At 37.4% G+C, this 23,436-nt stretch overlaps 3 protein-coding genes across 8 annotated transcripts; 2 read left to right on the top strand and 1 right to left on the bottom strand.

Moving 5' to 3' along the window:
- Positions 1-6,314: 6,314 nt before the first annotated feature.
- LOC147861727 (uncharacterized) lies at positions 6,315-10,394 on the top strand. The gene is made up of 8 exons (XM_087322251.1): positions 6,315-6,626; positions 7,807-8,011; positions 8,135-8,225; positions 8,327-8,472; positions 8,571-8,814; positions 8,894-8,998; positions 9,092-9,479; positions 9,866-10,394. Exons 1-8 carry the CDS (start codon positions 6,425-6,427, stop codon positions 10,354-10,356), a joined length of 1,872 nt encoding a protein of 623 aa, XP_087178377.1. The 5' UTR covers positions 6,315-6,424; the 3' UTR covers positions 10,357-10,394.
- A 3,020-nt stretch (positions 10,395-13,414) lies between these two features.
- On the top strand, positions 13,415-17,614 carry LOC147861726 (uncharacterized). Its single transcript, XM_087322259.1, has 6 exons — positions 13,415-13,643; positions 15,469-15,655; positions 16,506-16,622; positions 16,783-16,932; positions 17,026-17,084; positions 17,264-17,614. Exons 1-6 carry the CDS (start codon positions 13,516-13,518, stop codon positions 17,397-17,399), a joined length of 777 nt encoding a protein of 258 aa, XP_087178385.1. The 5' UTR covers positions 13,415-13,515; the 3' UTR covers positions 17,400-17,614.
- Positions 17,615-18,391: 777 nt separating this feature from the next.
- Positions 18,392-22,392, bottom strand: LOC147861725 (uncharacterized). 6 transcript variants are annotated; one of them, XM_087322256.1, is made up of 4 exons: positions 22,111-22,391; positions 21,843-21,909; positions 19,852-19,907; positions 18,392-19,778 (listed from the first exon to the last, which is right to left on the bottom strand). In XM_087322256.1, the coding sequence occupies exons 2-4, from the start codon at positions 21,854-21,856 to the stop codon at positions 18,838-18,840; spliced, it is 1,011 nt and encodes a 336-aa protein (XP_087178382.1). In that variant the 5' UTR covers positions 21,857-21,909; positions 22,111-22,391; the 3' UTR covers positions 18,392-18,837. The 6 variants fall into 6 exon arrangements, with proteins under 6 accessions (XP_087178382.1, XP_087178383.1, XP_087178379.1 ...); XM_087322257.1 differs by having other exon boundaries at positions 19,852-19,901; XM_087322253.1 differs by having other exon boundaries at positions 18,392-19,901; positions 22,111-22,392.
- Positions 22,393-23,436: the final 1,044 nt, after the last annotated feature.

Below are 23,436 nucleotides of genomic sequence, written 5' to 3'. Positions count from 1 at the left end.
ACCACTTCTTCCAATTTCTCAATGCATAAACTAAAGAGTGTAGGTCATAATGGCCATCCTTGCTTAACCCCCGTGTTACTTGAAAAGTGTTTTGATAAACCATTCTTAGTTTTTAGTTAGCATCTAACTTGCTCGTATAATCGTGTAATGACAACTCGATACTCTAATGGAATGCCAATTTCCACCATTCTATTCCAAAGCTCACTTCATGGTATTGTATCAAATGCTTTTTGAAATCAACAAAGCAACAAGAGGGTGTCTTTCCTCGTAGTCAACTTTCTTTTCTTTTCTTTTTCCCCCAAAATTGTAGTCAACTCTCTTCCATAATTACTCTTAATGTAACAAGATGATCTATTGTGGAGTGTTTTGGTCTAACCTGTTTGCCCAAGTACTCATTTGTTTTGACTATCAACCCATGCACTTACCTTTTGCTCCATGATATTGTTATACAATTTAGCAATAGCTAAGCTCACCATGATTGTACAATAATTTGATACTTTATTTTTATCTCGTGCTTTAAATTTTGGCTTAATCCAATTCTTGAGCCAATCATTTGACAAACCTGGTTTAATAGCTTGATCTATGATAGCCATGTTCCAATAATGCGTAATTAGCATTGTCCATTTTAAGACCTCACTTGTAATGAGAGTTACATCGGTTGTTTTTCCCTTAGCCATCTTCTTTATTCCCTTAATGTCATCTTCAAGATCAATGCATGTATTACAAAAGTGTTTCAATGTTCTCAACCATAAGAGTCACTCCCTCATGCTCATATAGGCTTTGTACATATTCTAACATCTCTTCATTTGTAAATTCACCATTGATAACTTCCTTCTTTTTCTTTTATTGCATTTGGATGTATTGGCTTTTCTTTCTCCTCACCACCTTTTTATATTGGTGTCATGCTATGACTCATTCACTTTCTCCCATAGAACGTAATATTCGTGTTCGTGCAAGCATTCAAACGTTTGAAAACGAACACGTTTGAAAAGGGAAAAATACATGTTCCTTTTTTGTTCTTCTTTTTCATGTTTTTATCACAAATCCAAGTCATTCTAGTGGTAACGAGACATGCTATTGTTGTTTGTGTCTTGGGTTTGAGTCCCAATTTTCTCATCTCTCCCTTGTTAGTACCATGGCAAAATTTTATATTAGTTTTTTGGTTATTTTTTTCATATTTTGTTATTAGAATTGAGCTTAACCTAGTGGTAAGTTGCTATGCTATTGTTGCTCGTGTCTTGAGTTAAATTCTCAACTTTCTCATATCCTCTTGTTATTGTCATGTTACTTTTTTTTTTCTTCCTTTGTTATTAGAAAGTAGCTCACCCTAATGGTAAATTTTTATTCTACTACTGCCTATGTCATGTTTTCTTCATATTCTCGAATATATGTTTTATGAGTTTTTTATCGTTTCTTTTTTCTTCTTTTTCTTTCTTTCTTTGTTATTAGAAATCAGCTCACCCTAGTGATAAGTTGTTATGTTACTATTGCCTATGTCATATTTTCTTCATATTCTCGAATGTATGTTTTATGAGTTTTTGAACATTTGATTATAATTTATAATGACATATTTGATTCAATCTCTATAGTTCATACTCATTTTTTTGTAAAGTTCTAAAGTGAGGATGATAGAGATGTCTTGATTCTTAAGAAGCATCCCAAAAGTATGCATGTGATACAATGCAAATATTGCAACCATACTTATGTTGGTGGTTCACAATGGATTAGAGTCCACTTATTGGGATTGAGAGTGAATCAATATATAATATAGACCATAGTCAATCCAATCCAACTTGTCAATCCAATCCGATCCAACATTGAGATGATTTACCATACACGTTTGATTGAATCATTCTCGAATGCGAACACACGTATGATACACATGGTTCATTCAAGTTTCTCCTTTTGCAAACTTGTATAGTTTGAGATATAGCTTACATTCCTCATCAAACCAATAATTACATGGGAATCTAGATCTTTTATGTCCACCAACACACATTCGAAAGTGTTGATATCCTACTTCAAGGATGAGATCTTTTAAGTGTTTCTAGTTTTCTTTAACATCATTACTTGGGGGGGGGGGGGGGGGTTGAAACTCAATGACAGTCTCAATCTCCTCTAGAAGGTGCTAGAAGCAGTGCCATGTTTTGTGTTCGAGAACCCTGGTCAAGTGGCTAGGTTTTGTTTGATTTTATCAACTCTTGGTCGATTGATTGGGATCATATTCAATTTGTCAATTAATTACCTCATCCATTAAAGCAAGTCAGCCCAATTGACTCACAATCATGAACTCTTCGTTCAGTTCAAACTCAAGTGTTGTTTAATGAATTAGAATTGTCCAAAATCAAGCATGAATTTTGTCACTTAGTATGTGGATTGAGTGTCTTGCATATGATAAAATGTTTGTAATCAAAGATTAAACCTACAAGATTCGTAGAAATTCTGTTAACGATTATCTTTGGATTCAAAAATATTGTCATTGTCATAGTACTAAACATATGGATGGGCCTTGCATTGTCAAAGAACTTATAGAATGCTTGAAATTGAGATTGGATATTGTCACCTTTACATGGAGGATAGTTTTTAACTCAACTCAATGTGAATCCTACCCTAATTAATTACGTAAATCATCACATCATCATACATTTGGATGGGGCATGTGCAATGCATGTCCTTGTGTGAAATACATGTCGTGAAAGATAGATCCTCCAAAGGTTGAATAACCTTGTTTGGAAGAGATACATATTCCAACTACGTTAATACCATACACATCTCTATGGTCTCATGTATTATACAACTAGAACGAGATTCAACCTTCTCCTCTCAACCACCATTACTTTGAGAGAATTCAAAATCTATGCCAATGCAAATTGTCTAAATGTTCACAATGAGAGAGATCCATCTCCATCTCCATTTTTTAGTTTTTTAATCACATTGTATGCCATTAAGTTTCAACTTAAGTCTCTAAAGACTAAACTCTTATGTCAATTTAGCAACTAGCATTGCAACAAGGGTACTGCAAACTGGCTTCCAATAATACAAATCTAATCATTTCACAATTTCCACGAAACAAGAGCAAATATTCCTATGTCACTTTCTGGAGGGGATGGATTACGAACAAGTAGTTACCAATTTGTGCGGTCCCAAGTAATCACAAGGGTTAGGGTCTTGATGAATTTGCAATCAATTCCAACTCTTTATATATGTACATACACATTGCTTCAATTTCATTGAGCATCTTGAAAATATATCAGGTGGACCCAGTCATCAAGGAACATCTAAAATATACCTACACATAATGCATAAGGGGTGGAAACTCTAAAAAATCTGAAAAGGACGAGTGAGACTTGAAAGTTAAATGAGTATATTATGATAGTGATAGCCATTGATTTTTCAGACAACCAAAATGTGGAATAAGAAACGAGTTCAACAAGAGGAGGAATATGAAAATAAGTTGAAATGCAAGACGAAGAGCAAAAAGATGGACAAACTTTGATTACATTAAATGCTTCAACATGGGGACGCTCGACCACATATGGTTCATTGATAAAACATCTTCGACTATTCGTTACCTCTGAGTAGTCATTCTATTGAAAGTTGTCGATATAGTGACACATGGAATGCATTCCAAGAGTAAACGGTTCTTTTAATCAATAACAATTAAATAAATGCATGTGCCAAATGTAGAGAGGGCAAAGCATAAATAATTATCCCTCCAAGTACCCATGAATATATTAAATTACAGGAGTGACGTCATTAGTACGCTTTCATGACATTCTAATTTATGGCTGAAACAATGGATGGTTGTTCCTAGTGTCGAGGCCAAATCAATTCTAAGTCAAAGCCAAATGTAATATCGACATACTTCTAAGCATGATGTACTAGAAGCGTATGCTTACTACGAGTTTCCACATGGTTCAAAAAGTAAAGGTTACACTTTCATGAGAATGCGAGTCCAATTTTGTTGATGGAACTCGAAACCCAAGCACATAAAGATATCAATGCTCCTCTACGTATATCAAAGTGATGGAGTTGAGTGGTGGAATAGAAAATGGATTGTGCCGTAGAGCAAAAGATAAAGAAAATGACAAAAGTGCATTCACTTTGTGAGGATCTCTGAGTAGTTCAAGCAATTGTGTTAACATTGGTATTGCAAATAACCCTCAAACTTTGCTAGTCTAGTGAATCGTGAGATCTCCTCTAGTGCAAACAATTATGAAAACTCGGGTAGTTCAATTGATCGTGAAATCATTGTCATCCCTATCAATTAGTGCAAACATTGCTAGCGGAATCCATAGAGAAAACTATAATAATGCAAGCAATCGTAATAATTGCAATAAAATAATCGCATTGGAAGTTGCAATGTGTTGCGCGATAGTGAGTGCGGGTAGGTTTAGGATATGTATATCTTATATTTATTTATCATCTCGATGGAAATGGTATATACAATGGAGCCAATGAATTCACATACCCTTTTGCTCTTTTTTTATTACTCTAGTAACTTTAACGTAAAGCTCTTTATGACGGTGTATTAAAAACATCGGGTTGGCACTCGAAATTTTTTTTTTTCCGACACATGTGAGAGAGCAGCTTTACACTTGCAAAAAGCTACCCTAAGTTTCTAAAAAAAGCTCGGGGGGTAATGGAGGGCACGAGACGGTGACAAAAATCATGGTTTCAGGTGACAAAAGATGAGAGGCAGGCATTTTTACTACGAGGAGTGTGAAAGCTAGCTAGCTAGCTGCCCTTTTATGATCCACGGACATGATAGTGTTGTGTCGGCCGAGGTCTTTTTGTTTGGGCAGGAGGAGGCTTGTACGAGTGGGGAAGGGATATGAAAAAGAAGAAGAAGAAGAAGAAGAAGAGAATGTGTTATATCTTCTTCTTCTTTTTGTTGGATAGAAGGGACAGTAACAGCATCAAACTTTGCACACTAATAACTATACAATATATGTATATGTACATAAAAGGAAAATATAATAAAAAGTGTAAAGAGATCCGTTGAGGAGGAATGTGTGGAAAGAAAGAAGAACCCAAAAGAAAATGAAAGAGAGAGGGAGAGAAGAAAGAGAATCGGACGGTGGAGATCGAGGGGAGGGGGAGGACCGTTGGAGGAGCCATTACTCGACACGTCAGCGAGCGCGCGCCAGCTGGATGCCACGTGCCCGCAGCTCCGCCCCCCCGGACGTTGCTACATTTGGTTCTTATTTATTTTATTTTAATTTTATTGATTTTGGCTCATCCGACCGATCGACTTTGCAGAGGCGCGAGAAGGAGAAACCAAAAATTTGTGGGGATTCCATAAATGTATGTATGTATGTATGTATGTATGTATGAGAGAGTATGTATGTATGTATGTATGTATGTGTGCGTCAGAAAAGAGAAGAAGAAACGCCTTGAAAAGAAAACAACAAACCGAAGATGCGAGGAAAACAAACGGAAAGAGAAAGAAACACATGTATGTATGTATGTATGTATGTATGTATGTGTGTATGCGTGATTGGGGCAATAAAGAATCGGAGTAAATGCATCTTTAATTGATATTAAAAAAAAACCATTTATTATTTTGTTTATTTAATATATTTCTTTTTCCCTCTCTCTCTCTCTCTCTAACGTACACGCAGTCTCTCTCTAGATTCTCGCTCTAAGATCTGCCCCTCCACTCCACACACACAGACACACTCTCTCCCTCTCCAAACCGTACTTCTCTCTCTAGAACGTATCTCTCTTTTTATTTATTTATATTTTATTTATTTATTCTCTCTCTCCTTTTGCAGCTTTCTCCCTTGGGAACTTCCGTTTGCAAAGAAGACGACCATATTATATATATATATATACAAGCCAAACCGATGTATGTATACAAACCAAACCGATATTCATCTACCAAACCGACATTGGCCCCCCCCCTTCTTTCTTCTTTCAGAGACCTTACCTACATAAAAGACAATATAAAACACACACATCTTCTTTCTCGATTATTATTATTATTTTTAGATCACCGAGGATCTAATTAATTAATTAATTAACACAAATACCCTTTCATCAAATTACCCAAATACCCCTTTCCGTTCTGTACCATTTTCATCTCTCTCTCTCTCTCCTCTCTCTCTCTCATGGTGCAGAGATTCTTCTGCAGAAAGAATGGCTATATAAAACCACAGCACGCATTCTTCTCTTTCGAAGCTTACAGTCCTACCATAGCCCTCTTCTTCCCTTCAACTCCACCAAAAACCTGCAGACCTTTGCATCTTCCTCTGCTCCCATGACTCCTCTTGATTCCCAGCCGTTTCTGCTGAAGAAAACCATAGCTTCATTATCATCATCGTCATCTTCTTCTTCTTTTCGTTCCCCTTCTCTTTCTTCCCCGCAAGCTCGATACTCCTACACTGTCTTCCTCTTCTTCCTCTTGCAATCCCTAGCGTTCATGGCTTCCTTCAGTTCTCTGCTAGATGTTGCTTCTGCAGACGACGCCTCTCTGTTGTTGTACAAGGATCCATCGAAGTCTGTGGATGAGCGAGTGGAGGATTTACTCTCTCGCATGACTCTGGCTGAGAAAATAGGTCAAATGACTCAAATTGAGCGCACGGTGGAGAATGCCAATTCTGTCGTCCAGAACTTCTTCATAGGTAATAATAGATACATTAACGCTTGCTACAGCTAGGATAGTACAATCTCTATGCCGTTAAAGATTCTATAATTATTCGTGTTGCTTCTTGTGATTTTTTTAAAATTTTCTTTTCGAATTTTTATAATAATTATAAGGACACCGCATTCGCGTATTCATTCACTCAGATGTGTTTTGTTTCGAAAACAATGCGCACTTTCTTCATATGTAAGGAACCTTAGCGTTTTGATTATGGTGTTTTTCGATATTAGGCCGTAATGCCTTCATCTGTGCTTGAAATCGTATAGTCCATGGATAATGGTTGATTCATATGGAGCATGATTCATTTTTAATGTCATCATTTAAAAGGTTGATTCTCGCGTCCATGGTACATTTCTTCCTGGAACTGAGTATATACTTTCTTTGCGTCATAGTGCATGTTTAAAAGGATCGTCCAGCTTCACTTGTTATAAAATCTTGAGAGTTTTTGGCTCGTGTACCTCAATTAACGCCTGATTCATCTGCTAGGTAGTGATAGTTATGCTTACAAGAAACGAGTTCTTTCCATCTCTTGATGAAATCGTGCTTCATTTTCGACCCGAACTATTTCGTCATATGTGTGCATATTAATGATTCTATGAGCGTATTGCATTTATTTTGCTTGAATTGAAAACATTCCACTCTGAACTGAAGGCGTGATTATTTGATGCTATTTCTGTTGTTTAGAATTGCTTAATCATAGTTGGACATAAACATTTCCATGGAGTAAGCTTAACCCCTGAACTACTTAATCCGAGTGAATTATGCTCGCCTGAGGAACATCACTACGTATCTCCTGGTTAAACACTTATTTAATACACAGTTTGCATGTCAAAGAACAGATCTCACCTTGGGCCACAGTTTTTGTTATAGCCCAAGAGATCCTCATATATGGTTGATTCCTGATCCATGCATTGTTGATGCCATGATCAATCTTGGCGAACTGTACATCAATCAACGTTTACGATAATGTCATTATTATCACATTCTTCATGCAGACCTGGAGAACCATATTTCTTTTCTTGATTGAGATAGCATAATTCATTATTAATACACCATTCGTCTTCATTAACGCATGATGCATCTCAAACATGGTTTGATTCTTGCCTGCATTGTCATTTTGTTTCATCCATGGGTTTCTAACCCTTTTAATGAATAAGCAGGTAGTGTGTTGAGTGGTGGAGGAAGTGCACCATTCCCAAATGCACCCCCAAGTGCTTGGGCAGACATGGTGGATGGATTTCAGAACGCCGCCTTAAGTACTCGATTAGGAATCCCTATAATCTATGGCATTGATGCTGTTCATGGTCATAACAATGTGTACGGAGCCACTATCTTCCCACATAACATTGGCCTTGGAGCCACTAGGTGAGTGATCATTATATATAGGGAAACCATATGAAATAACTGAGGAAGTAAAGAAAAAAAACTCAATGATGTTCACCTTGGAATTCCTTTGGATTGCTGTCTAATCATTGTATCCATCCTCAGAGACCCTGAGCTGGTTCAAAGAATTGGTGCCGCTACTGCCTTGGAAGTCAGGGCTACTGGAATACCTTATGCTTTCGCACCTTGTATAGCGGTGAGTGAATTTCTTGATTTTGAAGATCTCTATATCACCCGACAAGGAGGTGCTGGCTGATGTTTTCTCACAAAATATCATGGCTGATGATTTTTGAATAGGTTGCTAGGGATCCAAGGTGGGGCAGATGCTATGAGAGTTACAGTGAAGATCCTAAACTTGTCCAACAAATGGCGCAGATTATTCTTGGCCTTCAAGGAACACCCCCTCAAGGGTATCCCAAAGGATTGCCTTATGTTGGAGGAGGGTATGAATCCTAATATCCCTTACCGATAAAATAAGTTATATTTCATGTATCCTAGTGTTGTAAGTGCAGTTTTTGATCTGTGTTGGTTTCTTCCTCAGATCCAATGTTGTTTCTTGTGCTAAGCATTTTGTTGGTGATGGTGGAACAACTGGTGGTATTGATGAAAGTAACACGGTTGCCTCGTATAAATCACTTCGAAGCATCCATTTGCGCCCTTACTATGATGCCATTGCATATGGTGTATCCACCATTATGATCTCTTATTCAAGCTGGAATGGCGTGAAGATGAGTGCAAATCAGTACCTGATTAACCACATATTGAAGCAAAGAATGGGCTTTCAGGTAATAACAATATTCAATTCAAATATTTCCAGGTTTTCTTTTGTGATCTCTATAGCTGCTCCTTTGTTGATCTCGATAGGGTTTCACAATATCGGATTGGGAGGCAGTCGACCGGATTGCCACTCCAGCGAATACAAACTACAGCAACAGTGTGAATCTGGCGCTCAATGCTGGGTTGGATATGGTAAGAAGATTCCTGATTGGACGCAATTAATTTTGTTGAATTCACTTAGCTTGGCATATGACGTTGATAGTTTTCTTGCCATTTTAAATTTAGGTGATGGTTCCATTCAATTATCAAGAATTCATCAACATTGTCATGGAGCAAGTGAACTCAGGAAGTATAAGCCATGACCGGATCGATGATGCTGTGCGAAGAATTCTACGAGTTAAATTTGGAGCTGGATTATTTGAGAAGCCCTATGCAGATAGAAGTTTGTTGGGAATGGTTGGGAACCAAGAGCACAGGAATGTTGCTCGAGAAGCTGTAAGGAAGTCATTGGTTCTATTGAAGAATGGTAATAATGGTGCAACTGATCGTGTGTTGCCTTTAAGCAAGACAGCATCCAAAATACTTGTGGCTGGTAGCCATGCCAATGACATAGGCTTGCAATGTGGAGGGTGGACGATTGGTTGGCAAGGGAGCCCCGGAGCCATTACTGTTGGTAAGTACAATGTTCGTTTATTCACCATCTCTGTATTAGTAGTATGTTATTATTGTATTGTGTATGCAGTGAATTTACAAGGTTTATATTTATCAGAACCTTTTGAATATGTATGATAAGGTTGGTGATTTACAGTTAATTGAGAAATTGAGGATTATATCTGTTTGCCATTGTATGTATATACAATAAAGGATTTTCCAAGTTATAAGTAGATGCAAAAAAAGTCTGGTTTCTGAAACATTATGTATGTAAAAAACCCATCAAGGTTGTAAACTAATTTATTGTTTGCCTAGACTTTGAGCATCATACATTTGAGTAGCCAACAGATTGATGATATACAAAAAACATTGCTGCTGATTCTAGTAATCACTCCTTTTATCTAATAGGGACTACTATCCTCGATGGTATCAAGAGTGCAGTGAGCTCAACGACTCAAGTGGTGTACCAAGTCTCGCCTGACCCGGGCTTCGTGGGGAGCAATGGATTCTCGTATGCGGTGGTAGTTGTGGGTGAGCCAACATACACCGAGATGTTCGGGGACAGCGACAATTTGACGATACCACAAGATGGCCTCGACACGATAAAGAATGTGTGCGGCGCATTGAAGTGTGTGGTGGTGTTGATATCGGGAAGGCCATTGGTGATAGAACCTTATTTGCCGACAATGAATGCTCTCGTGGCCGCATGGCTTCCGGGTACCGAAGGAGCGGGTGTTGCTGATGTGTTGTTCGGAGACTATGATTTCCAAGGGAAGTCCCCTAGGACGTGGTTCAAGCGAGTGGATCAACTTCCTATGAATTGGGGTGACGAAAACTACGACCCTTTGTTTCCTTATGGCTTTGGATTGACAACTGGGGTTGGCAACAAATCGGGCTGAATCTATTTTTTGTTCTTAGATTTTGTTAGCATTGCTTAGGCATATATATTCATTCATTTGAAAGCCCATCTTTCGTTAATTGGTAGATAGATATATCATGTAGGGAGGGTGGAGGCTGGTGTACATAAATATATTACCCAAATTTTGTTTTGATAGCTGTGAATTGGCATTGCCAAGAAGTGAACAAAATATAATCAAGAGGATTTTGTGACATGCAGCACTTAGGAGCTTGAAATTAAAATGTCGTTCGTGTATGAACTTACTGTCATTCCTACCACCCCCATCTTCTCTCATTTCACTCACATAATGGCATCATTAATGGTGCCATCTTTCTGTATTTTGTTTTGCCAAAAGGGAAATGTAACGGACTCAAGCTTATAATGTTTGTTAAACCATGTCTTGATTTACTTGGCAAGCACTTGAGCTTATAATGTTTTGTTAAACCATGTCTTACAATGGCGAAAAATTCCCGTGCTGGTGCATAGGGTGTGCACATAATATATAAGTGATGGTATATTTATTTGAACTTTACAAAAGCAAAGCCTATCCTCCAAAGTCTTCTCTTTCTATGGGCAGTGATGAGCAATCATACTCTATCTATTGGATTCGTACTTCACTTTCAAAATGTGGATCCAAGTTTACATGAAATGGGGACCGAAAGGCACTTTGGCTCAATGTGGCAAAAGGAGATTTGTTAACAAATTGGAATATGCATGATGGGAAAAACACATGACACAATCATATATGCACATGTGTTATTTGGGTCATATATGCACATATGATAGTCTTGATACATCCAAATGATCAGAATACATGATAGAATAATATGCACACATTGTGTTGTTTGACTTGAAAAACACTCTCGAGCCAATATGGTCAAGTGTAGATTCATTAACAAACAGGATGGTAACCCCCGATCGTTTAATATTTTCCCACTTCTTGATAAGAGGAAAAATATTGAAACGCCCACATGGGTCAATAAATACTTAAATCTAGTCATTGAGGGTTACTCCGTGTGAGTGGTGTATGTGTGAGAGAGTGAATGTTATCTTTGAATGGTCAAGTGATAGGTTTATGTATTGTGGGAGATGGTATCCTCCAATGCCAATAGTATAAGAGTGTGGAGGAGAGATTGGTTAAGCCTTGGTTGCCAACCATACATAGAAGCCTTGTTGGACCAATGCCCCTTCACATGTTGATGGCTTATTGTTTGTTAGTTCTAGCAGCCCAAATTATGTGTCTAGCAAGATGGGTTGCATGAGAGGAGTGGGAAGTTAGGCTAAAACAAAAACATTATAAGGGATGGTGGTTCCCATAGACCAAGAACATACAAGCATATAATATAACCACATACAAAGAGCAAATGATAATAATTACAAGGCCATGCATGTATATCTAATGGTAAGAGAGATACAACTTACAAGCTCATCATGTAGCCAAGTTTTAACAAGAGGTCCAATGCAAAATATAGTTAAGGTGATGTCTTCATGACTATATGCACCCCCATCAAGAAAGTATTGTAGATTTACAATAAAGGCATTCAAGCAAATCAAGCATTATGTTAGAACAACAAAAATTATGGAATTTAGGCAAGGCTATCCTTGCCTCTGCACCCATGAGGATATCATTTGAGTTGTGCTTGTATTCCCTAGGCAAAACTACTCATTTAGGTAGTTGCATTCATTATCAAAGCAATGTTCTTTAACATTTAGCTTCAGTTGGTTGAGCGGTAAAGTTAGTGCTCAACCTTTCATTTCTAGTACAATGCCATCCGTGTTGATTGTGTTACTTTCATGCTTAACAAAACATGAACTATAAGCAGTCAATAACATGCTAGGATGTCATATGACATAGTCACACATAATATTCATGTATCGATATCCCTCTATATGTCAAGATGCAACATGGAAATGATTTAGAAGTGCCTAATTTTTTATTCAATGAAAGATTCTTTTCATCTTTATTTGAACAAATGTCACCACCTATAATACGTGTTGATCTCCAAATTTCCCAATCTAAATCAAGAAATAGTTCCATATAAAAATGAAGTCTTTGTTTTGCAATCAACAATCAATTATTTTTAAGCAGATAAATTGTTTAGAAAATAAAAGATGTCATTCTGGCAAATGAGAACATAAAATCGATCCTTTTCACACTTACTGCAAACGTACATAAAAGATATCATTCTCCTATCAAATGTTAACTTTCAACAAAGTGTGTTGTTGACTCAAATACCTCTTTGGTCATTTGTCTTTGGTTGGGTTCCCACTTATGTGACAAAAGTGATTGAGAGGTCAGAAAAGTGGGGTGGAGTCTATAGTGTTTAAGGATGCTAACAAGGATTCAAACTCATACCAACCAATATTCCATAAATCACAAAGGTTGTGCGGATAGAGAAGAAAATGCACGTTTCCCTTGGTGTGGCAAATAACACCTTCAATGACCGAGTTGGATATGAATTGTCAATTGTCTTCGTCTATTCATGATAAAGACCAAAGCACATTCACTTGATTCTTCCCGAAAGATACATTCTTTCACATGCATGTTCCCATCTTTGGGTTACCTCTCCAAACGCTCATCACCACATGTTGTATGCTCACTTCTCATTTTGTGAGCTCGCCTAAAGCTATTTCAGGCCTACTAATCAGAGATGTCATGACTTGTGAATGCACCTCTAGTTGTTCAACATAAGGGTTCTCAAAGTCTTCTAGCATCTCGAATGGACACGAAATGTGAAAACAAAGGGCCATCGAGGTCCAAGCGAAGACGTTTTTGCGACTTGTCAAGTCTTCATACGAAGGAAGGAAGCTTTCAAGATCCTCTTTTTATTTGTATTTTATTAGAGCTCTGGCCGGAGCCATGTCACTGATCTGAACAAATACATTCAATTGCATCGGCACACACAAAGAGTGTAAATGGGAGCCAGAGCCGGAGCTTGAGCCTAAAGCTTGAGCCTAAGCCTGAGCCGGAGCCGGAGCTTGAGCCGGAGCCTGAGCCGAATAGTAAGATGTGAATTTCTCTCCAACATTTTCTATATGCTCTCTCTCTCTCTCTCTCTCTCTCTCTCTCTCTCTGTGTTTTGGGTTGCTTTTCAAGTTTGAACCTGAAACAAACAGAAGATATTTTATATATTGTGTCTTCACTGACGAAGCTGTGGCGATGATGGTTTCTCCTCCTCTGTGCGCGCAGCACTCTGCTTACCTATCCGATTTCTTCTTCATGAGTTCTGCTGCCCATGTTTCAGCTTCTTCTCCTTTCCATAGAATAGATGTCATCCCCCATCACAGGTTGGTTCATTGGTTTTCTGTTTCATCAAATGTTCACGTTACACCTACGGTTTCTCGAAGTTTTTCTTTCTTTTTTCTTCTTCTTATTATACAGTTGAGATGAGACCTGGTTTCGGCTATGGCATTTTTTCCTTTTTTCTTTTGTATGTTTAGTGTGCAGTTGCAAAATTAAAATATTTCAACTTTAAATCTTTAAATCTCAAGATGCTTTAAAGTAAAAACCTTCAAATATTGGGAATACTCTTTAGGAACGGTTTTTTTCCTCCAATAAATCCAGACGAATGTTTATAACCTTTTGGTGAAGTCCCTTATTGCAAAATATGCATACTTTTAGATAACTTGGGAAAAACTTACTAATTTGGGAATGATATGGATGCCATATTTTCTAACATATCTCGATATATCATGCTTTTATATAAGTTGTGAAAAATTCACTAATTTGGGAATGATGTTGATGCCATATTTTTTAACATATCTTGAGTATATCATGCCTTTAGATAACTTGAGAAATCCTTACTAATTTGGGAAAAATGATGTTGATTCTGTATCTTCTAACATGGCTTGAATATATGACCCTGAAGAACTACCAGCAAAAGATTTTTCGACTGCTATCTAATATGGTATTGAAATGGGAAACTTTCTTCCTTTTGCAATAGCAAATGGAAAACCCGGAAAAGGTTTTCCGCAAGAGGATTTCAAAGGATGAAATACACCTTTGATGGTAAAATAAGAGATGATTTGAGAAACGTAAATTGCATGGTGTTTACACTTATACTTTTGTGTCTTGTTCTGCTCAATTAAATCTACTTATGCACCATTTCAGCCACCATGAGATTATTCCACGAAGAAACTGGGTCAGTTCACTCTTAACATCTTCAAATGTTTCAATGGTAAAATGAGAGACTTATAGCTCCATATCCACCTCTGCATTCAAATGTTCCATAACCTACATAATTGCAAGAATTGTCAATGCTTTTGGGCATGCTTGTACCACCATTACATGTTATCAAAAACTATGTTAGGTCTTGTAATAGATTTTTAATTGCAAGTTATGCATCTCTATTCATGATGAAGTGTGATGGCCATGACTATTGGTAATATCTTATAACTAGTAATGAAATTAAATCAGCGTGGATACAGTATCTTTGTAGCATCATTGCTAATATTTCATTAGGTTATTCCTTCACATACTGGAAAAAAGACCAAAGACAGGAATATCATAGCTAACGGAATGACCTAGGGTTTTAAGCTTCAACATAAGGATGGATATCTGGATTACAATCAAGTAGACGTCTAAAGTTTTGGAATTCATTAATTCATAACATTTTAATGAATTGTCTAGGTGACGTCATCATTACAAAACCACTTTTCATTGTTGAGTTGGTTTTACTCCGAAACCCTTGTGAATACAAGTAGCCAGAGCCATTAGTGTTAGTGATTGATTATGTCTATGTCATGAAAGGATACATAATGAATACAAATTGTTTTTGGGACATGCACATTATCTTCAGGTATAGAAATTCTGTCTATGAGAGAAATTCCCTCTTCACTATGATGGTAACACAACATCATATGCAAATATCTCTAGCCAAAGATGTTTCCATAGAAAACTGTGTTTTAATATACCGAAGCAATGTAGCTCAAGTAATTAGATTTTAAGAAGTGCCAAACTATTTCTATGATATTTATTTTATTTCTTGCTTTTATTTCTTGATAATGGTTTTGACCCTACACTTATCTCTTATTTGTGAGTTGACATTTTACTGTTCTAATGTTAAGCCATATGAATACTTGAGCAACATCTTATGACAACAATTTAGTGCAGTGTAGGTAGTCTGGAGAGGAGCAGCCGGAAAAAACTATATGCGATTGAGAAAGAGAGTTCTCAAAATGGAAGATGGAGGTTGCATGCTTATGGAGATGAACTCATTTCTCAAACTGAAGCTGTTGTTCTTGGTACAGCTACAGCAGAACCAGAGTTTAGGGTTATACCAGATTTGGATTACTTGCAGGTAGGAGAACTGCATATTTTGTTGATATTTTCATTTTGTAAGATTGGCATGTCAAGGAAGACTTAACAAATTTGCAACATTTTGTCTTTATCCGGCCTCACTCTCATCAGTCAAACAACCATCTGTAAGATGTTTATGAACATATGGATAACTAGGTAATTAGGACTTGGGAATTTGAAGACTAGAGTAGGTCCATTGGTGTGTGGGTGATTATTTTCCTTAAGACACTCTGGATGACTGGTTTGGACGTAAACCTGAGGGTTGTGGCAATTAATCCTTGTGGTTGGCCCTGTTCGCTGTTTCATGATTCATCTGATGGCCCTGTTCACTGTTTGGACGTAGACACTCAGCTTGGGGAATTATGATTGGGTGCCTGGTCAAATTGTAGCAATCTTCATGTTTGTTAGGTTAATTAATTGATTTGGGGAGTGTGGTTGTAACATTAGGAATATAGGACATTGGATTTTTAATATATTGAAATCACAATAATATACATCACAAGGTTTCAAACTGCCTGAAACAAGCACAAAGGTATACATGCATAAATGTAGTTCCAGGAAGATTAGGTTGACACTATTCTAAATGTACCCTTAAATGCTATTTCTCATTGTTTGACTTTTTTGTTGCATATTAATATTTTATTATGCTGGTTGGTGGAGCAGAGTGTTAGTGAACTAGGTTTTCTGATTGTGCCTTACTATATTTTTGTCAAATATTCTAGCCAGAATATAGAAGATTAGAATTATGTAAGCAATTGATATAAATACAATGAAAAAGATTGTGGAAATTTTAAATTGTGGCATGTGTGTGTAGACATTATAATAATGGTTTGTTATCATTCTATGAACAGGAACTCTTGGCAATACAACAACAAGGACCTACTGCCATTGGATTCTTTGGAACAAGAAATATGGGTTTTACACATCAACAACTCATTGAAGTGCTCAGTTATGCGATGGTGATCACGGTATGTATGCAATAATTCGGTCTGAATATGGTAACCCTATTATTACACCCTAACTTTTGGGCATCTCACACTACAAATATATAGGATTTTAGCTTAGATGGAGTCTTATTAACTTTAATATTACACCCTAACTTTAATGTCTCTGCTTTTATGCATGTAGAAAAATCATGTTTTCACCTCAGGAGCTTCAGGCACAAATGCTGCAGTTATTCGTGGTGCATTGAGAGCTGAAAGGCCAGATTTATTGACAGTTATTTTGCCTCATAGTCTAAAGAAACAACCTCCGGAAAGCCAGGAATTGCTATTGAAAGTAAGAACTTTGAGATAATTTCTGGTATTCTCTGAAATAAGATATTTAATACTTTAGAATACTTCTGAAAAATGTACATTTTCTTTATGTAAGGTTCAAAACGTTATAGAGATGCCTCATAATGATAGTCTTCCTCTCGTCGAAGCAAGCAGGTATCCTGTTTTGACTGATATAATAATGTTAATCACAAAACATCAACAAATTGGGATTGCTTCAATCAATAAACTTGAGTTCTCTTGCACATCGTTTCTTAACTCTGATAGGATATATCTTTCTATAATCTCTCCAGTATGACTTGGTGTATTTCTTGATTCCTTTTGTTTGTCTTCAGGATTTGCAATATGGACATTCTATCACATGTTCAGCAGGTGATATGCTTTGCTTTTCATGACAGTAAACTCTTATTGGAGACATGCTGGGAAGCGAAAAATCTTCGGAAGATAGTAACACTCTTTTATTTGGATTAAGAAGTTAGATTTACTGGGTTTTGCTGCAGGGGTGGCAATTTATTGACACAAGATCATTCTTAATATTATATGTGCATGATGATATTCTTTTTCTAAGCTATTATGTTTTATCCTCTTATCATACATGAATCAAATCCATGAACCAAGAGGTCCCCGTAGAGGATTAATGTTCTATTTGATCTCCAATATGTCCAATATGTGATAGTTATTCAATCTTATTAATTTTCTTACAATCTCCTTTGTAACCATTGCTCATATGAGGGCAAATATCCTATTCAAAAAAGTTAATGAGGGAATTGGTAACATTATGTTAGACAACCTTGGAGCGTAATGTACTGCAGAGGGTAGAGTCTCTTGTTAAATGAATGGTGAACACTGAATACAGTTCTGAAAACCCCTGTAAGCATGGCATTGACTCAAGATTTGTATACATAGTTTAGCATTATTTTGCCATGGTTAAGAGGAAGCATTCCATTTACTTGTTAACCCTCAAATCACTATCAATCTCAACCCATACACATTATAATCATTTTGTTTTGTATTATTAACCTGTTTACTCTCAAAATCTCAAACATCTTTGCACCTTAAAAACAATGTAAACAAATGACCATTTGTTTGAAAAATTTGTTTGTAAATGAGTTCTAAATTATTAAAGAAATGTAAAATATGATGGATATGCTTCCCTCAGCAACTCTTGAGTGAACCCTAAAATGTGCCATTAGCTCGAATTGGTAGTAAATGCTCTGATGGTTTTGAGTTAAGTATAACCATGAGACCATGAACACGCCCTAAAATGTTCAACATGTGTCATTACCTTGAATTGGTATTAAATGCTGTGATGGTTTTGAGCTTAAATATAACCATGAGATCAGGACAAAAAACATATAATCAAATTCACATATAAAACGATCGCAGTATCTCAACATTTCCATCTATGCCTGATTTCAAAGCTTGATTTGCCATAGAAAATGCTCACAATGTTCTACAACACATTCACAACAAAATATAACCTGCTATTACACTTCAAATGTATGGTCCAAAGGTACTAGAAAATACATATTCCAAACACTACAAGCTTGATTTGATTGTTCTGGTTTCAATCTCTTTATGACCGAAAACTCATTCTTGTTTAAGACAACCTGTCTAAAAAATATAAGAACGAGAACAATCCCATATACCCCAAGAATCTCTCCTATATACATCTTTGAGTCTACACAATCAACTGAGATATAAGGCCATGTACATAGCAAAACAAAGGATGTCAATTAGGTTCCATTTGCAATATAAATGACTAGAGAAACAAATTATGGATCATAATTATGGCATATACATTCATTAGGCAAAATCTACAATATACCTACATGACTATTAGTCTGAAGATTCCTACATTATAACATTAGTTCAACCAGATGAGCCTATGCGAAACCATAGCAACCTTTTAGCCTCTTATACCATTACGAGCAGCAACTGGTTTTGCAACATAAAATTTCCTACACCCAGGGCACCTACCATCATCACAGGCAATTCTATGATGACAAAAGAGGCAGAGTTGGAATCCACAAGAACAAGGTTCAAATGAAGAGTCGGTTTGGTCAAGCTCTTCTGCACATATTGGACATAGAGAAGGCACCGACTTATTATAAAGTAATTCTTGAGATACCTCATCACCATCATGATTATTGAATAGTAGGTGTTCTTTCCATGGTGTTTGTGGAGGAAAGCTGTTCTGTTTGCTAAGGCTAGGAAGAGAACTAGGTCGGCATTCATCATCGGGTCTCCATGCCCTAGGTTGAGATTGTGTTCTTGGCAGAGGCCTGTTATTCGTAGTATAACTAATATACTCTGGTGTTTCCATAACATTTTGTATAGTAAGTGTTCTGATTTGAGTTTCTTCATCAGCATGGTCTTGAATACAATTCAACTCCAACGCATCAGCTGCTGCTTCCCAATCATCATCCACTGATTCAATACCTTCTTCTTCATCCTTATATGAAGAATCCACATAAGAATGTAAATTAGACTTAGTTCCAGACATTATCATTTGACTACCATCTGGCTCGAGTTCAGCAATGTTGGCATTGTGTAAGTTCCTCGAATGGAGGTTGTCTTCTTTTTTGTATGATTCTTCACCAAATTCACCACCAAACCTTCCAATGTCTTCTTCCTTGGCCCATCTAGTGATCTTGCTCTTAGGGCTCTGTGAGCCACATGATTTAGGTGAAGAACCGACCTCAGAACATTCTGACATGCAGCTTCTAACTTCAAGATTCTCTTTACCTGAATTCTCCTCCCCATGATGGCGATCTTGCCGTTCGATAACTAAATGAGATGGTATTGAAACTCCTTCGGACTTTCCCATACTCTGATGTTCTAAGGCTCCTATAAGTGAAGAATTCTCATGGTCAGTGGGGTTTACAAGCTCACCAGGATCATTTGGGTTCTGGCTATCTACCAGAGAAATGGTGTGATGCTGATCCCGATCCTCTGCTTTTCCATGCTTCCCTGTCACTAAAACCCACTCCCAATAAGAAACAATACATGGTCCATTCTCCATCTAAGAAACAACAACGAATCTTGCCTGTACAAAGGTATCCTTTCAATCATTTGTAAAATCGAAATGATCTACTCATACGACACGTGGATCGACATCTCTCTCACACTCTCAGGCCTGTCACTAAAATCTCGAAATATGAAAAACCACATAATATTGCCTTTACAAAGGCATATTTCCAATCACTCCAAATAAGAAATAGGTCATATAGTAGCCTTTACAAAGGCATGCTTTGAATCACTTGTAGAATTCAAATGTTCAACTCCAACCTAAGGTTTTCTATAAATCCACAATATTCTAGGAGTCAAGTACATTATGGAATATTTTAGAGTTTTCTAAAGAGCTCCAAGATGTTCCAGCCAAGACCTCCAAGTCCATCATGACATTTAAAGACCATATGACTTTCTAGAATATTTTGGGAATGTTGTCCATAAGGCTAGTTTGGGATGTCCTAGTATTAAAACACTTCTGATTGGTTGTATGTTGTATTACAAAGCTCCTTTGATACTCTCAGTCAATAGCTTTTAGCATTTGTTTCCTAGATTATACTGTAGTTTAACTTCAGCACACAGATCTTCATAAGATACTATCTTATCATAAAGTCAACATTTTTGTGGGTCCCACGGGCCATTATGGCCTCTACAGTGACATTCTTTTCTTTCTTTTTCTTAAACATGCTGATAAAAGCTCCAACAAATAGAAAAACAAAAAAGTATGGATAAAAGCACACTGACAATCATCTGCAAGCTCCAACCAAAATATGCCGATGGAAATTCTAAGCTCCAAATGGTCAACAGAAATATACATGAATAGAAATCCTTAACTAAAACCACACTGGAGGTCCTTGGATACAACCACAGTGAGTAAGAGTTGGATCATAAACTAGTCTAAACAAGACAGACTGTGGCTTCTCGCAGATGTCACTATCAACTGTATAGGGATTGAAATCTCTCACTCACTAAAACCTCTTCCAAGAAAGAAACAATACACAGTTTTGCTTGTAAAATGGCATGCTTTCAATTGTTTGTGGAATTTGTGTATGAAAATCCCTTTTTTAATATCTACTGGTGATTGTCATGCTCATCCACAAGGAGAAAAGATTCCATTCTAGGAAATACTGAAATCTGTGCATAAAATTTTGAGTATGAGATATGGAATTGGGATGAACGGGACAGATGCCTCAGTAACTCCATTATAACCAAACTATGATATCCTGTACATTCATGCACATGATGGAGTCAAGTTTGAACTGTGCCAAGATGTATCACCTTGAGTATTTTTTAACTAAGCATACCTCCAGGGGGAGAAAAGACTTCGTTAAAAGTCAGGTATGATATCCTATTTGTTGCATGCATCAAACAAAGGTCAAACTATGCAAAGATGAATAATCTTGAGCAAATTCATAAGCACATATACATGAAGAAAACACCTCTAGTATATCTTCTAAAGCATGCAAAACAGGGAGAAAAATATTCCATTAGAGGCTAAGCTACAATATTCTTTCTGTTTGAATTCAAAACTTTCCAAAGACAGTTCACTTTGGACAAGTTCATAAGCACATAGGGGAAAAGGAAAGATACCATTATAAGATAAGTTATGATATGCCTGTGCAATCATGCACTTTGCAAAACAAACTGCACTCAACTAGTGAAGCACATTTACACGGAGACAAGACTACGATATTTATTCTACGTTATCTGGTACAAACTGTAGAAACATGCTTCACCTTGAGAAAGCCATCATAGTTTCCCTGTGGCGTTCATTCACGGGAAAGAAAAAAAAGTTCAATCTTTTCGAAGACAACCTCACCTCATGGGAAATCTTATTCAGCACATCCTTATTAGCTTAAAATCGAAGGTAGTTTGGTACAAATTTGTCCACAGATGCCTCACCTTGGGAAAGCCATTGCTCCCTCCGAGCGTCAAGCTTACATTGCTTCAGTTTAGCATTTCGGTTCACCTGGTTCACAGCCCCAATGGAGATCAAATCAGTTTTACAGTTCTTTCTTTCCGAAAATTCTATACTAAACAAAGCTGCATGAAATGAAAAAGGAAAAGGAGAAAAAGGAGTGAACAGAGAAAGAAAAGAAAATGACAGAGAAGGAGAGGAGAGAAGAGAAAATGGATAGGAAAAAGAACATGCGAAGAGGAGTTTACTTACCCGTTTCCTTTTGCTAGCATCCTTGACCTGCACAGACACGGGCGAAGAAACCATGTCTTGGATCAACGAGCTCGCCGTTTGACAGAAAGGAGCATCCATCACAGTACGAGAAGCCATGGAGATCTTGCCGCGGTCTCTTTCTCTTCCGATCTGTGACAATATAGCAAAGACGACGAACACGAGAAATGAAGTCTGTTTCACGAAATGCGCGTCGGCAAAAAAAAAAAAACACGTTTACGAAGCTTGCTATTCCCTTCAGGTGGAAGTTGGAACTAGAGTTTTAAAAAAAAAGGTTCGCCTGTCTCTGAAGAAACGAAAATTAGGGTTAGAAAAACACTCACTACCCGGGGATATCAAAATTGGTGTTAAGAAAACTGACCTATCGCTGCGGAAAGGGAAGGAACGAAGGGTTTCTCTGCAGAAAGCAAAATTAGGGATGTGTGCGGGGTATCGAAGTTCTCTGCGGAATTGAAGTATGATGAGGGGTGTAGAAGCTCGAATTGGATGAGGATATTAGGGTTTCTGTGCAGGAAGTTTGAAAGAATTAGGGTTTGAGTGCGTCTGTGTGAAGAGAGAGAGAGAGAGAGAGAGATATTCTTTCTCAACGGAGAAGAAGACGACGCGACGCGACGCGGCCTGGCAAATTCTCCTCTCCTCCACCGTTGTCCCATCTCAGCCGTTGGGTTCCTCTCCATCCGACGGCCCACAATCTCCCTCGGCCTATCTTAGATCCGACCATGGCTGAGCTCCACGTGGCTTGTTTTGGTCCGTCCGATTCCTTCTTTTCATCTGGACCGTCCAGGCTACCCCCCCCCCAAACCTTGCCAAATTCCACTCATATGCTCTTTTTCGTTTTTTCGATTTTTGTTATATTTTTTTCTTTTTTTTTTTGGGGGGGGGGGGAGGGCGTCCTTTCGTTTTGTGGCCCAAGATATTTTTTGCGAACAAACTCTTGTGTCTGTGTCCTATGTTTTTGGCCGCCTTCTTGTATCGACCAACAAAAACTCGGCTCGCCAAAGTTTCCTTGGGACACATGCGCCATGCTCTTATGCCACTTCTCGGAAAACAACTCAAGACTTGAGCATTTCTGAAATTATGTGAGGTTCTTGTGATCATTCATTTAGTGGGGAGAACCCTCTAAGAGATGTCATTACTACTCAAATGAGTCCACAATGGTCGGAAGATATTTGTCATCAATCTAGTCATTGGTTTCTACAACTTCAAATTTATGTGAATGAAAGATCATTGTATGTATCTTTCCATTATATAGCTTAATAAAGAGATACTTCCAATGCAAAATTAGATGTATTTGCTTCAACGATGAAA

The sequence above is a fragment of the Azolla caroliniana genome, unplaced genomic scaffold (genome assembly GCF_043228905.1).
Source record: "Azolla caroliniana isolate FFs.n. ecotype wild unplaced genomic scaffold, voAzoCaro1.0.p SCAF_7, whole genome shotgun sequence".
In the NCBI taxonomy this organism is placed as follows: domain Eukaryota; kingdom Viridiplantae; phylum Streptophyta; class Polypodiopsida; order Salviniales; family Salviniaceae; genus Azolla; species Azolla caroliniana.
Note: the sequence above shows the minus strand (reverse complement) of the source record. Positions and strands in the feature narration are given on the sequence as shown.

Bases quoted from the DNA above. Each gene is read 5' to 3' on its own strand.
- LOC147861727 (XM_087322251.1), top strand. From the start codon at position 6,425: ATGGCTTCCTTCAGTTCTCTGCTAGATGTTGCTTCTGCAGACGACGCC. The intron at 8,012-8,134 runs GTGAGTGATCAT...ATCCATCCTCAG, and splicing joins ATTGGCCTTGGAGCCACTAG to AGACCCTGAGCTGGTTCAAA. The intron at 8,999-9,091 runs GTAAGAAGATTC...TTTTAAATTTAG, and splicing joins TCAATGCTGGGTTGGATATG to GTGATGGTTCCATTCAATTA.
- LOC147861726 (XM_087322259.1), top strand. From the start codon at position 13,516: ATGATGGTTTCTCCTCCTCTGTGCGCGCAGCACTCTGCTTACCTATCC. The intron at 15,656-16,505 runs GTAGGAGAACTG...TTCTATGAACAG, and splicing joins CAGATTTGGATTACTTGCAG to GAACTCTTGGCAATACAACA. The intron at 16,623-16,782 runs GTATGTATGCAA...TTATGCATGTAG, and splicing joins GTTATGCGATGGTGATCACG to AAAAATCATGTTTTCACCTC.
- LOC147861725 (XM_087322252.1), bottom strand. From the start codon at position 22,227: ATGGCTTCTCGTACTGTGATGGATGCTCCTTTCTGTCAAACGGCGAGC. The intron at 21,910-22,110 runs GTAAGTAAACTC...GCTGTGAACCAG, and splicing joins ATGCTAGCAAAAGGAAACGG to GTGAACCGAAATGCTAAACT. The intron at 19,908-21,842 runs GTGAGGCATCTG...AGTGGGTTTTAG, and splicing joins GGAGCAATGGCTTTCCCAAG to TGACAGGGAAGCATGGAAAA.